Source organism: Eufriesea mexicana, unplaced genomic scaffold (genome assembly GCF_001483705.2).
Source record: "Eufriesea mexicana isolate 0111107269 unplaced genomic scaffold, ASM148370v2 scaffold124, whole genome shotgun sequence".
Taxonomy (NCBI): Eukaryota; Metazoa; Arthropoda; class Insecta; order Hymenoptera; family Apidae; genus Eufriesea; species Eufriesea mexicana.
The window spans coordinates 1919177-1934288 of record NW_016908357.1 but is presented as its reverse complement, the minus strand read 5'-3'; the positions used below and the strand labels follow the sequence as shown (position 1 = coordinate 1934288).

Sequence of the window (15112 nt, the reverse complement as noted above, 5' to 3'; positions counted from 1 at the left end):
GGTATTCGACTGTAATGGGAACTTCCTGAAGGAGTTCGGAACGTATGGCAGCGGTGAGGGTGAATTCGATTGCCTCGCCGGGGTGGCCGTGAACAGGATCGGACAGTACATCATCGCGGATCGTTACAACCACAGAATTCAGGTTCTCGATCCTTCCGGTCGTTTTCTGAGAGCCTTCGGCTCCCAAGGGACCGCCGACGGTCGGTTTAATTATCCTTGGGGAATCACCACGGATGCTCTTGGATTTATTTATGTGTGCGATAAAGAGAACCATCGCGTACAGGTACGTGTCTTCGCGATATTGCTATTTATTTTTCTTTCTGTTGTAAATTGTTCGGAAAATCGTATGAGCAAAGAGCAACACCTGAAACGGCAGCGTCAATGCGACAATGTACACGTGCCCCTTAAAGATTCTACACTCTGTGAGATTTTTTCACCTATATTGTACTGTGAACATACGATAATGATACAGATATGATGTTAGTTTCAGTGTTCGTTAACCCCCTTCAAATTCCTCGCTATGTGTACCTAGACTTTGTATAGTTAATCCTGAATAAAAAGCCTTCAACTTTTTCTGCAATAAAGAATTAATTTCGAGTAATTCTCTGTTTGAAATCCCCGAACATCGATATGAGAAACGTGAGTCCAGCAACGGGAACGTGAGAGGGTTCCGACGTAAAAAAAAAAACAGAAAAAAAAAGAAATAAGGGTTCGAGTTAGTACGAAGGGAAAGGTGCTTACTCGAGGCACGGCGGTCAGCAAGGGACGGAGTGATTGTACGACAGCCAGAACCACACACGTGTACCATCGACATATTTTCAACCCCTTTTGCCTTTTGGATTACTTCGTAGGTTTGCGTAAGGGTCGGTTATCTGTTACCGATGTGTGCAAGGTATCTTGTGATGGCGTGTCATGTAGAAAAAAAAGAGAAAAAAAGAAATGAAAAAAAAATAATCCAAAAACCGTAACGAAATTTCCAATATAAAACGAATAATCCCTCTAACACAGTCCCCGACTACGTGACTGGTGCAACGGCTACAAGCGAATCTCTTTTCGCAGGTGTTTCAATCGGACGGCACGTTCGTGGGCAAATTCGGTAGCTGCGGAAGCGGACGTGGCCAGCTGGAACATCCTCATTACATCGCGGTGAGCAACACGAACCGCGTGATCGTGAGCGACAGCAACAATCATCGTATCCAGATATTCGACGTGAACGGCCGCGTGCTGACCTTCTTCGGATCCGAGGGCTCCGACGAGGGTCAGTTCAAGTTCCCAAGGGGTGTCGCTGTGGACGATCAAGGCTACATCATCGTCGCCGACTCCGGCAACAACAGGATACAGATATTCAGCCCTGAGGGGACGTTCCTCAAGTGCTTTGGCGGATGGGGTAGCGGTGACGGTGAATTCAAGGGCCTAGAGGGTGTCGCTGTCACGTCGGGCGGTAACATCGTCGTCTGCGATCGCGAGAATCACCGTGTTCAAGTGTTCTGATTTCGTTCCGCTTCGTTTCGTTTTATTCTCTCTTATTCTCCTGTGATTCGTCGACCAAACTCAAACGCGTCGAGCGATCTCAGAGGAGGCTCGCATTTCGACGAAAATCGATGCAGTATTTCTCGCGATGCTTTCGATTCTGGTTTTCTTTTTCTGCCTAATTGGGAGGAGAAATAACTTTCGACGGAGAAGGGTTTCCACGAATCGACGATGGGCGAGACGTCGCGTTAATAACCGCTTGCTTGCGTTAGAAATTAACATGTAGCTGTTTTGTGCTGAGCTAATCTTTTCATTCGGAAGCCCTTTCATGAGAAATGTTAAATAACGTAAGATATTCTGGACGATTGGTTGGAAATTTCGTAACATATATTCTACGTATATACATAGGTTTATATATAACATAGTTACCTTCGCTGTTTATGCATCTCACCGAGACGAATCGATAATGGAACTGAAAAGATACCCTTGGACGTCGGTTAATTGCAGATTGCAGCTTAAAAAATGAAAAAAGAGAGCAAAAATATCGTTTATCTGTTCTTCTCTCTCGTCTTACCCCCTTTCTCTCATTCTACCATCTTCCCCGTACGCACGTCATACTCGCGTAACTTAATTTAATTTATACTCGAAGTGACAACAATACAGTTTGTACCGTTTGTATGCTTTAAATAAATTGTTGCGGAAGTAATAAAGGAGAAACGAAAAAGAAAAAAAAAAAAAAGAAAAGAAAAAAGATATGAAAAAAGGACGACACGCGTTTTATTCGCTTCGACGCACCCCCGAACCCGCGTTCGATTATATTACCCGATCGAAAAGTGTCGAGACGAAAAGAATGAATAAAAAAAAGAAAAAAAGAAAAAAAGAAAAAAAAAGAAATAAATCTCACCTCTTCTTTCTCAATCCATCGGCACAAGGTCGGAGGTAAAAAAACCACTGGTGGAAATTAGGACGATTCGGTAGCGTGTGTTGGACGATTGCCTAGAGCTAGAATAGAGAAATAAGCGGGGGTAAGTCAATAGGTAAGTGAGTCAATAAATATATAATTTATTAAATGCAATGATGAAATGGTGTAACAATAGGGGGGCGGGCGAACGGCGATCATGGGATCGCTATAAGGGCGGACAAGAGGTAATACGCTGCCCCGCCCGGAACCCCCGGATCGGAAATATAGATAAAATATTTTCGTTATTATTTACAATATTAGTTGAACGTTAGTCAATAAATAATAAACAGTGGCGTAATCCTTTATTTAATATAATTTAATAATGTAATATTACGTTTGCGATAATAAAAATATTACAAGAGATGGAGCCTTTACCAATATTCGTTTCCACTAAAAGTAGCACGAACTTGTTTAAATTATTGCAGCCACCGTTCCAAAATTCACGCGATCAGACAGATGCCCTTGGAAGCGGATTGACCAGGTGTCGGCAATCGATCGGTTTGGAAAAAAACTCGTTTCACCGGATGACAGGGAAATATCCAAGAAAATCAGCTTCGTGAATTTTCGAACGTGAATAACGTCGGCTGGATGTAGATGTCGAAACAGCTGTCGAAACCATCAACCTTCCGGGATAGTCGCTCTTCGCGAAATCGAATGGGATTTAACAAATAATTAATCGGCGTTACGCTTCCTCGATATCGTGTAGAAAAACCGCATGGACGGCGCAGGACGTCGAAACGCCGGAAACGCCGTCGGATTATCACAACGAAAGTACGCGACATGCTTGGACGTTATTATCGAGTAAAATACAGAGGGTTGATACCTCGATAAGACTAGAAATATGTTTATGTAACGCACGGGCCAGGCAGGCAGCAAGCAGGTACAAAGTGACCGTCTTAATCAAGGAACAGTGAGTAGAACATGAGCTAGGCACCGATATCCGATCGTTTCGACCTTTTCGACATCGTGATACAAACGTCCTACAGGATGACCCGTGATACACCAACATGACATCAAGATCGAAGGTGTCGCATCTCGTAAAAAACGTGTGGACATATTTTTTGCAAAATTTTTTTTTGTACAACTTTTTTTCTTTTCTATCCGTGAAGTTAATCGTACAACGCCTCTCTCCCTTTTTTCCCCCCTTTTCGTTTTCGTTTTCGTTTTCCTTTTTTCTCTTTCACCCCCTTCTCTCGATAGATCGATAAACTCGAATGACGCCGACAGTTTCTTCGTTCGTTGAATAAATGAATTTGCATTTCTTCGAGGACAATCGCATTCTGCTTGAATTTCAAATGTGTCAATTTTAGACGTACAGTCGTGCTGGTTTATAACGAGACATCTTACACGCGTATATATCTCGTGCGATTTTCTGGAGACTGGACAATTGGAAATATTCGAATCTATAGCGCGAATCAATCACTCCCAATTAGAAGAGAAGTTTTTTTAATAGTCCTCTATACCTACTGATTCGTCTCTGCATCTAGAAAGTTTAGTTTGAAAAGTGGCATGACATATTTTCTCATCTGTATCGAGTTTAATTAAGTAGTAATAAAGTTATAATTAATTATTTAATTAATTAAAGTGGCAGCAGTTAGGCCATGCGGCTCCTATCATCTAGTCGTCTTTGACTCTTGGCTTTCTTACGTAGATTTAAAAATTTCTTTACTTATTAAACTTTTATATTTTGAGAATAATTTTTATTAAGTGACTTTTAAAGTTTATGTATCCTCGAAGCGCCTACCCTAGCGATGTCTTTTAATTAATATTATTTTTTAGCATTTTCTCATTTTTTTTATTTTTAATCCCGCTGTTCTCCATGCCTCGATAATCTTGGTGTACGTGGTAATTTAATGCGATTCTAGATTAATAATGGGGAACTCTGAAATATTTTGTCCGCGGCGTCGACTTTTCCATCTTGGGAAACATTCCTTAATCGCGACTGAGAAAATACTGTGTGCAAATATTTTATACTTTTTACTTCCTCTTCTCCTTTATTTTATTTTATTTTATTTTATTTTTTATTTACTTATTTACTTATTTATTTATTTTTTTTTTTGGTTTTCTTTTTCGCTTTCTTTTTTCTATCTTTTTGTTCTCGAATGTCGGAAAAGCGACGTAACCGCCGTGTTTGAAGATCGGGCCACTGCCTCGGAAACTCTCGAAAAAAACCCGTTTATTTCGACGTGTGAACGGAGCTCTAATTTCTCTCTTCTTTTTCTTTTTTGCTTCTTCGAAAAGTCAATAGTTTTCATCGTAAAATTCGAAAGTTGATTGCCACGCACGAAGTTGTACAAGCCCGACAGACTAAAAATATTCCTAGAAAGGTGAGATTTCCATTTCGTCATCGGCCACGCTCCCCCTTTTTTCTCATTTTAATCGTTTTTTTTTTTTGTTTTGTAATGTACTATACTCGCTAGCCCTCGTTTAATAGTTTCTTAAATATGTAATAAGCAAAAATATGAATATAATAATAGTTTTGTGTATATAATAATAATTATTATTTTACTCGTCTCATTTTAAGTATCGATAGGATCGTGATTAATTAATTAATTAACAATGATTAAAAGAGTGTAAGAATTTGTTATTCTCTTTCTTCCTCTTCTTCCATTCGCATCCTTCCCTCTCATCATTTTTTTGTTTTTTTTTTTTGTTTTTCTGTTTTCATTATTAACTAATAATTCTTTAAGCTTAATGGCATGAAAATGCTCGTTGGAATTGACTCGTGTGTACAGTTTATCATTATTCATTTTTTTTTCTCTCTCTCTTTCCCATTCGCGCTCCGCACAATTATTACCTCGCTACAAAAACCCCATAGCTTGTCTTAAACACCGGAGGATCAACACAGGATTTTTCTTTTTTTTTTAACTTTTTTTTTTATATATATATCGAAGACGAGGATCAATCGGTCCTTCTATCAACAGATTTTCCCGACAGATCTGACGGCGTAAATCTCGACTCACCATACTGGATTTGTCTGTCTGTCTGTCTGCTTTTTTCGTCTCGGCGACTCGTGTCCCCAGTGGACGTCGAGACGTTCGATTTTTTGTGTAACTTTTTGTTTCTTTAGTATTTTCTGCGGAAATACTTTCTTGGATCACCATTAATTTATCACAATAGATTTTTGTCTTCTTAAATCAATTTGAACGCGGGTACCACGGCTGTGCCCCCGTGCGCATATATATTCCGCCTCGCTACACCTTAATTTACCTCTATTTTTTTTTTTTCCTCTTTTATCTAAAGAACCTTTAAAAAAATCCCCTACTGGAGAGAGAAACGGTAGGTAGGTTTGTAACAATGTAATCGACTATCTTACCCTAATATAATTCTACGAAGTTGATTATACTGTGACTTTAAGCACAGCCCGTGGATGAAGTGCCCCCCCGTATAAAAGGAGAAAGGGCTCTTGATTTTTTTACGTTTTTTTCTTTTTTTTTTTTTGTTACTTTTACTTTTTACTTTTTTCATTAAACTCTCTCTCTCTTTCTTTCTATCTCTCTCTCTCTCTCTCTCTCTTTCTCTCTCTCTCTCGCTCTCTTTCTCTCTAGTGCTCTTTTTTTCTCTAGCAGCCTTCTTTTGTTCACACGCGCACTCGTCCATGCTCTCTTTCTCTCTCTTCCTAGATCTCAGATATACCAGATTTCTTCGAAAATAAGATACTCCTCGTTCATCGACCTGAATTGTATTGCCTTTCTCGTTTAAAGCAACAAAGAAATATTATATCGTGCAAGGAAGAGATCATTGCTGCCACCTAATTCAATTATGCAAGTATAAATATCTCCTGAACGTTCCACGTACAACAAATATTGCACCGTATCATCACGGCAATGAAACATTCGCATCATGCTCGGTCGTAAAAGAAAAGGAAAAGAAAAAAGAGAAAAGAGAAAAGAGAAGAAAAAAAGAAGAGGAAGAAAGGAGGAAGAAAGGAAGAAGAAAAGAAAAAGAAAATGAAAATGAACAAGTTACACGAGATTCGAATCGCTTTGATTCAAGAGTTCGTACTTCGCGTAAAGCTATAACGGTGAGAGAGGTATAAATAAGGAAAAGCGTTCGATACGACAGCTACGAACAAAGAAAAAGAAAAACTCACGCGTCGTGTTTCGATCGCTTTCCATATTTTTTAAACGTTAAATACTTAAAGATTAAGAAGCAAGCAAATAGAGCGTCTTTAGTTCTCGTTTAAAGTAATATAAATACTCGGCACGTTCTTCGTTCTTTTTCCTCTCGCCCCGAGATTAATACGTAAAAAGATAAATTAAAATCGAGAAATATGTAAATGGTACAAAAAAGACGAAAGATAGGAAAAAAAAGAGGAAGAAAAAAATTCTTCTTCAACGACGTTTCTACGAGTCTTAACAATACTGTTCTTCCACCGTCGTTGTCTACATCGAGTCTTGTACTGCATACGTAAACTTACGTACGTAAAGTAAAAAAAAAAAAAAAAAAAAAAAGAAAAGAAAAGAAAAGTGAAAAGAAGGAAACGAACAACGAACAACGTATGAGCTACTATCGTCGCGTGAGACACTTCGACGGACACGCAACGCGAAAAATGAACTTGGAGAACGGCTCGTTCAAGTTCTGTGCCAGACTTGCAAGGATGAGAAAATGAGGGAAGGTAAAAACTATCTATACAGTGTGCCAAAAAATCAATGCAAATATAAGTCGTTCTTAAAAAGGTTTCAGCAAAACATAGCCTCTTTTGTACTCTCAGTCGTAAAAAGTAGTCGATAAATCGATGCCTCAAGCGGAAGGCAACATTGCAATTCTACAAACATGCTTCGATCGATTCGATCCTTAATACGATCTTAAATAATTAATGCATCATCTATTATGCTTGGATCGCTTTGCACGCGTACAACAGGTGTGTACGCGTATTTAGAGAGACCATGATAGACCACCTACCTCTGATACCACTTAGCGTCACGTCGACCAAGGAAACAAATGCAGGAAATGGATATAAACGTCAGCGTCGAATAAACTGAAGCGGAACGTAAAGATAGGTGAGGATGTGGCACGATCCTTCGGCTGAACTGTAGGTCAAAGATGCGAAAGGTGGAAAAATTTTTAGATGAAAAGGCAGGTACATGAATAATCAAGGATATAGAGAGCAAAGCGTGTCCGTGTCGGTTGATCGTCAATGGCTTCTTGGATAAAATTCCTGGAACCTTCGCGAACCTCGACCATATCGTATCGTGGCGTACCCCGTGACGATCATTGTTGGATGGATAGGCTCTGTTACTTTGCTTCCGACGTATCATCACCGTTCTGTGTGTTGTTCGATCGACAGTCGATTAAGTGACCTCTGGGTTGGCGGCTACTAGGCTGGCCCCTGGGCTAGATGAGGGCGAGCTTTGGGGGGCAGCAACCGCCCGTAAAATGCCCGCTGGCGGTCTCCCGTTCCCGTTTGCGGCGGCCCTGGCGTTCTGCAGCCTAATTCGAGAAACGTATTCGTTCATGTAGATCGAATTTACTTTGCTAACCTACTGCGAATGTGCATACATGACACTGAATGATCAAGCACTCTGAGAAACACGTCAACTACGAGACAAACGAGCGCATCTAACTCGATGAAACTGCAATTAGCACTTTGCTCCACGATTCAGATACTCGGCGTGTCTCACGGTTGAGCAACCGTTCGTACCAAACATAAAGGAAACTAGCGTCATTCGGTGAAAAGGTGCTTTGATCTTTTCCCCTTCTTTTCCTTTTCCACTTTTATCCGGTCGCCGAGAAAGCAAAGTGATAATTGAAGACAATATCTTCTCGTTTTCTATGAGAAGCTCCGTTTATGATGACCGTTGCATGGACTGGTTACTTCCGTTAAAAACACGTTTAAGACATATAAAACAGAAAACACAAAGCACCGGTTACATTCCGTAATAACACATAAGCTAATCAAGATAATTCGTATCGGAAACAATAGATCGTTATTCGGGGGTCGTGAAACAGGGTGCACTGATCGTCCTGGTGAAAGCGAAAGAGCGAGTATCCTTTAAAAGAGATACAGGAGCGATAAACGAGCAGTGTTTGCCGCGCGACAATCGCCCTACTTGTTTTCGTTACTTACCGGTCGTGAATCGTCCCACGACAAGCTGCATTAGTACACACAGAAGAGGGAGACTTTAGAACTTTAGATGTCTTTCGTACGATAAGCCTTTCGTGTGCTAACAAGAAGTCTACATAACTAATAATGCGTGCACATCGTTGCAACAGGAAATGCAATTATGTGCACCGACGGATACTAACTTGATTTTCGACTGTCGCATGAACTGTTGGATTTTTCGCGCAGCCTGATGAGCAGCCTGCTGATGAACCGCCTGTTGTCTGGAGCTAGCCGAGCCTGGACGCGAACGATAATTCCTGTAGTTACTTTGTATCACCAGAGCAGCCTTCGTAGCTTGTCTGTGAACGGGACAATTAGACCACCGTGAAATAAGAACTTGCAGAGACACGCTCTGGGAATGCGCTATGTATATACATTATGGGCAAGAGCGAAAGCAGCGGAATGGGTAAGCTTTCATCTCAAACAAAAGTCGTATTAATTTAATGCCAGGTTAATTTTGTATTCGGAACACCGCGGCAGAGGTAAGGAAGTTCCTAAAGTTTTCGAATTATTTACGATGCCAATTAAAAGTTCATCCCCTACTCTATCCCCCCGGGAGATAGATAGAATGAACTTTGGTGAAATCCGTCCGATTCAACTGGATCGTTAAATTGGACCCACAATGGTACGCCCTGTCTTCTACTCCCCCTACCCCCTCCCGCCACCCTCCTTTTATTAATTGCCGCTTATTAAAACTAACATTCCAACTCGCGAAATACCAACGAGAATTAAACGGTCCGAATAAGTCGACGGGAAGTTTCGCCGCGACAAGATCCCCCGTATACCCGATTATTGTTATTAATATTATCGTTGCCATTGTTATTTTCGATTCCGTGCCCCGTGGTAGAACGACGAAACTGAAACCCGTCCGTCTGGATAAATCGAGAAGAGAAAACGAAGAGTAAATAATACGGCCGCGACGTGTTAAGCTAAAAACAGATTACCTAAAATAAGCGTACTGTTTATGTCGACGATAATATTGTTGGATGAGTACAGCAGCGTGTCTCTCAGCTTCCTCCTGCCTCTGACGTCCCTTGTAATTTCTGTAGGCTTTCTGGATCATTCTAGCAGCGTGATAAAGCTCTCTTTGTTCCCGATCGGACAGAGTGAGCCTACTCAAATCAGCTTCGTTCCCGTCACCGTTTCCGTTACCTCCACCTGTCACAGTACTGCAAATTCCAGAGCTCATCACGTTACCGAACTTCCGATCCCCGCCGGTCGAATAGTACTGGCCATTATGACCGTTATTGCCGTCAAGTTGCAACTGCAGCTGTAAGAATTCGCAGAAGTCGGCTGTCGTAGGCGGTGGAGATGGCGAGTCCGGCGTGAGGCAACTGCTGGATGGACTCGAAGGACTAGCATCTGCGTCAGCATCCGAGACTGATGCCGCTCCTCCATTGCAGTCACGATACGAGTCGAACAGTTCTCCAGAATCGAGCGGCTGGAAGAATTAACATCACCGCGAGATGTGAATTTCACAGGCACGAGAATAGGTCGGGAGAATGTTGTTTAAGCGATATTCAGAGAAGCATACGTACCATTTGTTCCATCAGGGCATCTTCCAGAGATGACAAGGGCGGTGCCGGTGGAGGTGGCGAGGAAGAAGACGGAGAATCACCTTCCGCTCTCTTGATCCTTTCCGGTAGCGCTGCTATAATTTGCTCAGCCAATGTCAGCACCCTCGCGTCTTCTTCCCCTATAAAAAGGAATCACCACCCTAGCCAAACTCGAAAAACGTATTATATAGGACCGCCGAAATCACATTGATCACAACATCGAGGTTTTTGTTTTGCTTTTTTTTTTTTTTTTTTAAGCCGTGAACGTATTTTACGATGAACCAAATCGGACGTTAATAAAACGTGTGACACCAAAAATTGCGGATTATTTCGTTTATGCTGCGGAGATTTTTACACGACACGAATCGAACGTCTTCAAACAGTCAAATCAGATGGCGAGCGTAGACATTTTTCTCAGCTTGTTGAAAGTTCTGCTCTACGGGTGATCTGACGCACCCCGTGGTATTCGACAGTGTGTGTTTCCGGATTTAATCAGCTGTACAGATCACGTGTTCTCGTGTAAATTGTCTCATAGCTTCCAATTTGTACATGTATGTTATTATTATTATTATTATTATTTTTTTTTTCACGGATATCCGCTTTAATACTCGTCGGCATAGCCCAGAGACGAGACTGTCTATTTGTCGAAGAACTGGTCGACAGCCGATAATAGACGGCTAAGAAAGTTTTAGACGTTACACAGCAATCATCCAACACCAGCAGTTACGAAGGCCAAGCAACACCAATACTGCTTTAAGCTGCAAGAGTTCAGAGGAGTTAGAGGACAGCGAGCTTGGACCATATCCGGTCGTCTCGTACGCATAGACAGAGAGACAGAAAAAAAGAACACTGTGTGTGTATGTGTGTGTATGTAATGTGTGAAAAATAGAGACAGAGAGAGAAAGAGAGTAATGGGACGCAGTTTTAGCTAGGAATACTACGGATCACAGCCCGCGCAGTACTTGTTTATCTAGGCCGATGAATCTATAAGTGTAGTATTAGAAAACAGACAGAGTTACGAATATATATATGTATATATATATAGTTACAGATAGACAGGCAGACAGACAGACAAATAGAAGGGGAAACGAGGAAGGTACGGACCTACAGTCTCCTGAGGGGTCGGAGCGCTTTCCATTCCCTGCTCGCTGAGGGCTAATGACGAGTCATCCTCTTGCAACAATTCCATGTTGTCCAGCAGCGGCGAGCCACCTGTGTTTTTCGATAAACCCCTTAATGCTACGTTTCCTGATTAATTTTACGCTCGCATGACTTACGACCTTGTACTCTAAATCTTACGGGGGAGATTTTTATGGCGCGGGTCATTATAGGATAAGGAACTGTGATTTACGTGTTGGACGTGAATGTATGTGCGTGTATATACGGAAGAGGGCAGTATAATAGCAAACGAGACTAACACAACGCCAGATCGAGACCGCTGTCTTGAGATGGCCTCCTAGGACTAGGGCTGGCGGGTCGCAAGAAAAGCCTCTCATCTTGTCTTCTCGCTTCGAGTCGATTCAATTCTTCTGCGATCGCCGTGTGACCGTTCTCTGCCGCTAACTCGGTCGCTGTTCTGTTCTGACAATCCCTCACGCGAAGCGCCATTGCGTTCCATCTGTGCAGACAGACGGATATTCGCAAGACGAACGCCAACGAACGAAATGGAACGGTGGCAGAACTTGAAAGGCTAAAAAGAAAGATATACAAACCTGTAGAGGATCCTGGCAGTATCCGCGTGTCCCGCTGCACAAGCCCAAGCAAGTGGCGTAAGACCGGCGCTATCCTGCCTCAGGGCATCAACTTCGGCATCTAACACGCTACTAGGATTTTCCGCTCTCCAATGGAGAAGAGCGCAGGCTAACCTGGAGTAGCCCAATCCGGCGGCCAAATGTAAGAGAGTAGGGCCGCCGGACTGTAATGGTTCCGCTCCGGCTCGCCACGGACGGACAACAGCATCCTGAAACACGTGTAATCGCAGCCAATCAGACAGAGAATCAAGCACACAAGTTTGTAGGAGGAAATGAGACGGGTTACTGACTTGACAGTATGCCACTAATCGCTCTTCCAGATGAGCTGCAGGAGATGGAGGACCAGGTCCTTGCAAACGAGACTCTACGTCCGCCAAACGATCCAAAAGAGCTCGTTCCGGACTTGGCTCGGTTGTTGGTGCCCGACGATATTCGAAAGCAACGCTATCGGAAACAACGAAACCGTCACACGCGACCTGAAGGGACGCTATTCCCGGAGCATGAGCTGGGCAACGACACCGCAACACTCCTGGTTGTACCAAACACGCTTCGACCGGTTCGGCATCGAATAACACCGAATAAGATTGAGAATTACTTCCACCGGTCCAAGGACCAGCGACCAATACCTGAAACGAGAATGCAATCTTTGCTGCTTCTTCGATCTGAATTGCAGCGAACACGTTTGCTGCCGTCGTCTGTACCCAATTAATACCAAACATAGACTCACCTTCACACCACCTTCGGTGTAACTCCACTCTGGACTATACTCCGCAATATGGACGGTTGTTCCAGGATGACATCCCACGTCGCTATCGGATCCACCTCTGTCTTCAGCCTTAACCTGTTCAGCCTCAAAATCGTGAAGCTCTGGCAAATCGCCGAACACGTCAAACGCGTCCAAATTCACCAAAACGTCGTCCGACGAATCGATGAAATCCATTGGATTGATCATACTGTTATCTGCCGGAGAAGGCGACGGAGATGGTGGTACCATATTCGCGGATAACGTTCGCTGAATGTCCTCTTGACTTAGGTCCAAGGTCTCGGCGAAATCGGTGACCTCGGGACCAGCGCCACCGATTGGCAGCGATTGTACCGTAGAACGATCCATACTTTCTTGGGCGTCTATTTCCTGCTGGGTCTGTTGTTCTCTATCCACGCTTGTCTGTTGCACAATTTGTTGCTCCGTAACCTGTTGCATTTCCACTTGTTGACTTTGCTGCTGCTGCTGCTGCTGTTGCTGTTGTTGCTGCTGCTGCTGTTGTTGCTGCTGCTGCTGCTGTTGTTGCTGCTGCTGTTGCTGCTGTTGTTGTTGCTGCTGCTGCTGTTGCTGCTGCTGCTGCTGTTGTTGATGATGATACGGTTGGCTGTTAAGTATCAGAAGACCGCCACCACCTTGAATTTGTTGCAAACTTAAAACTAGAGGAGCCGGCTGTTGGCTTTGAGTCGTGTGGGAATGTCTTGAGTATACGCGGGGTGCCGGTGAGGCTGTTGTTGACGATTGCTGACCTCCGGTAGTCGAAGAAACCTGACCATTCACACGAATATTAGACACGAATATTACGCGAACAGGCGTTCGGCATTCGTGTCCACATACCTGATTGTCCGGTGTTAGTCTCCTAGGTGCAAGCTGAGTACTGGTGGTAGAAGAAGTGGAAGATGCTCTCTGTCTGTCCAAGAGTTGAGAAACTATCATGTCAACGGGATGATTCGCGTGTTGTGTAAGATGAGGATTGTTAGGATCGTCATCTCCACCAAGGAACATGGGTCTAAGCTGGGAAGCCAGCTCGTCTCGCGTCCACTCCTTCTTGTCTGGCGGCAGTGCGAGACACGGTGGCAGCGCCGCTAGCTTTGCATCACCGTCCGGATAAGGAACGTTTAAGTAGTGAACGAGGACGACGTCTGGATTCTGTAGTAGCCAATAACATCGCCGATGAAACGTCGGGAGGATCGCCGAGTGCACGTAACAGCCGTAGATGCACTCGACTCCCTGGACCTGCGATCGAATCGAAAAAACGAATCTCACCGTGTGTCGTCTACGCGTTGATCCACCAACAATAAATATATCGCTTTCGTACATAAATCAAAATTTACCTTCAGTTTCATGTGATCCTCTCGTGTAGTTTTGCCATCTTTCCGTTTCTTCCAGCAATAACCGTCCCGCCGGTAACGAACTTTCTTTCTCGAGTAGAGTAACATCGAACCACTTCGAGGTCGTACCTTTACCTCCCGACTTTGCCATTCCGCGTGTCTTTGGAAACTGATCAGGATGGCAGCAATTTCCTGATAACAGAATCAAATCGTTACACAATTTAGAGAAATCCACTCGAATCTGTATATCGTTTCGTTCCGTATGCTATATACCCGACACGGTTTGAAAGTGCAACTAGGGACTCCTCGAGATGACGAAGATAAAGCAAGCTCGAGAGGAGCAGGATATGCGAACTGGAAAGGACGCGATGGTAGACACTTTTCATCCAGCCTCGCTGACATCTGCCTTTCCCGAGGATTTCGCTTACTCTTGCAAATCGTGCACCGATACGTCTTTCAATCTACCGTCGATTCTCATCCTCGAGAATGCACGAGAGTCGCGAGGGATGATACGAATCGTGCAAAATTTCGCATACGTTTTCGCCAAGGGTGTCTGTCTGGATGCCGTCAAACTTAAAGCTGCAGCTTCACAGAGCAAAGTACGAATGACGAAAGAGACTATAACTGTATATCGCTTCTTTTATCTTCGCGTAAGTCTTCTTTCACGACCAATTGAAAGTTCACGAACACTCGATGTAAAGCGTTTTCTACCCTAGTTATTCTCGAAGATATGAAAAGTAATGCGCGCGTTTGTTTCCTTCATGTTTATGTACTACTAATAATAGCAACATAGTTATTATACCGTTCTTTATTGATTTTCCGCACAAAGAACCACCTAGTACGACTCTTGAAACGAAACGCATGACAATATCGAGGAAAAGAACAAGGCAAAAGGCAGCGCAGAAAAAAGGAGGTAATTACCGACCGACAGATTTTGCACGGTTAATCATGACACGTCGTTTTCCGTTCTCGATCGTAGCAGGCGAGTCCGACATGCAAATCGTTGGAGAGGAAACGTTACGAGACGTGTACAAGGTGGAAAGAAAGGACAGGTGGGGAATTAGAAAGAATTCGGTCTTATAATATCCGAAGAACGGGGGAGATGGTTATCCGCGATTTGCACTAGCTGACGACAGAGTGGAAGGAGGGAGCAGCCTCTCCAGGGGGGGGGGGGGGG

At 43.4% G+C, this 15112-nt stretch overlaps 2 protein-coding genes across 7 annotated transcripts in view; one reads left to right on the top strand and one right to left on the bottom strand.

The window, feature by feature from the left end:
• The window catches only part of tn (tripartite motif containing protein thin), a 44544-nt gene extending 42264 nt beyond the window's left edge, over nucleotides 1-2280 (top strand). The window contains exons 15-16 of the mRNA XM_017911197.1: nucleotides 2-283; nucleotides 1060-2280. Of these exons, the coding sequence (XP_017766686.1) occupies nucleotides 2-283; nucleotides 1060-1491 (714 nt within the window). The 3' untranslated portion in view covers nucleotides 1492-2280. The remainder of the gene's footprint in view (nucleotide 1; nucleotides 284-1059) is intronic.
• Nucleotides 2281-7004: 4724 nt separating this feature from the next.
• The window catches only part of Camta (Calmodulin-binding transcription activator), a 35724-nt gene continuing 27616 nt past the window's right edge, over nucleotides 7005-15112 (bottom strand). For 3 of the 6 annotated variants that reach the window (XM_017911198.1, XM_017911199.1, XM_017911203.1), the window contains 11 exons: nucleotides 13939-14127; nucleotides 13442-13840; nucleotides 12572-13372; nucleotides 12135-12470; nucleotides 11806-12053; nucleotides 11512-11711; nucleotides 11198-11305; nucleotides 10076-10233; nucleotides 9482-9978; nucleotides 8681-8836; nucleotides 7005-7864 (listed from right to left, as the gene is read on the bottom strand). In XM_017911198.1, the coding sequence (XP_017766687.1) occupies nucleotides 7726-7864; nucleotides 8681-8836; nucleotides 9482-9978; nucleotides 10076-10233; nucleotides 11198-11305; nucleotides 11512-11711; nucleotides 11806-12053; nucleotides 12135-12470; nucleotides 12572-13372; nucleotides 13442-13840; nucleotides 13939-14127 (3231 nt within the window). In that variant the 3' untranslated portion in view covers nucleotides 7005-7725. Of the gene's footprint in view, nucleotides 7865-8501; nucleotides 8527-8680; nucleotides 8837-9481; nucleotides 9979-10075; nucleotides 10234-11197; nucleotides 11306-11511; nucleotides 11712-11805; nucleotides 12054-12134; nucleotides 12471-12571; nucleotides 13373-13441; nucleotides 13841-13938; nucleotides 14128-15112 lie in introns of all 6 variants that reach the window. The other 3 variants (XM_017911201.1, XM_017911200.1, XM_017911202.1) reach the window with 3 other exon arrangements.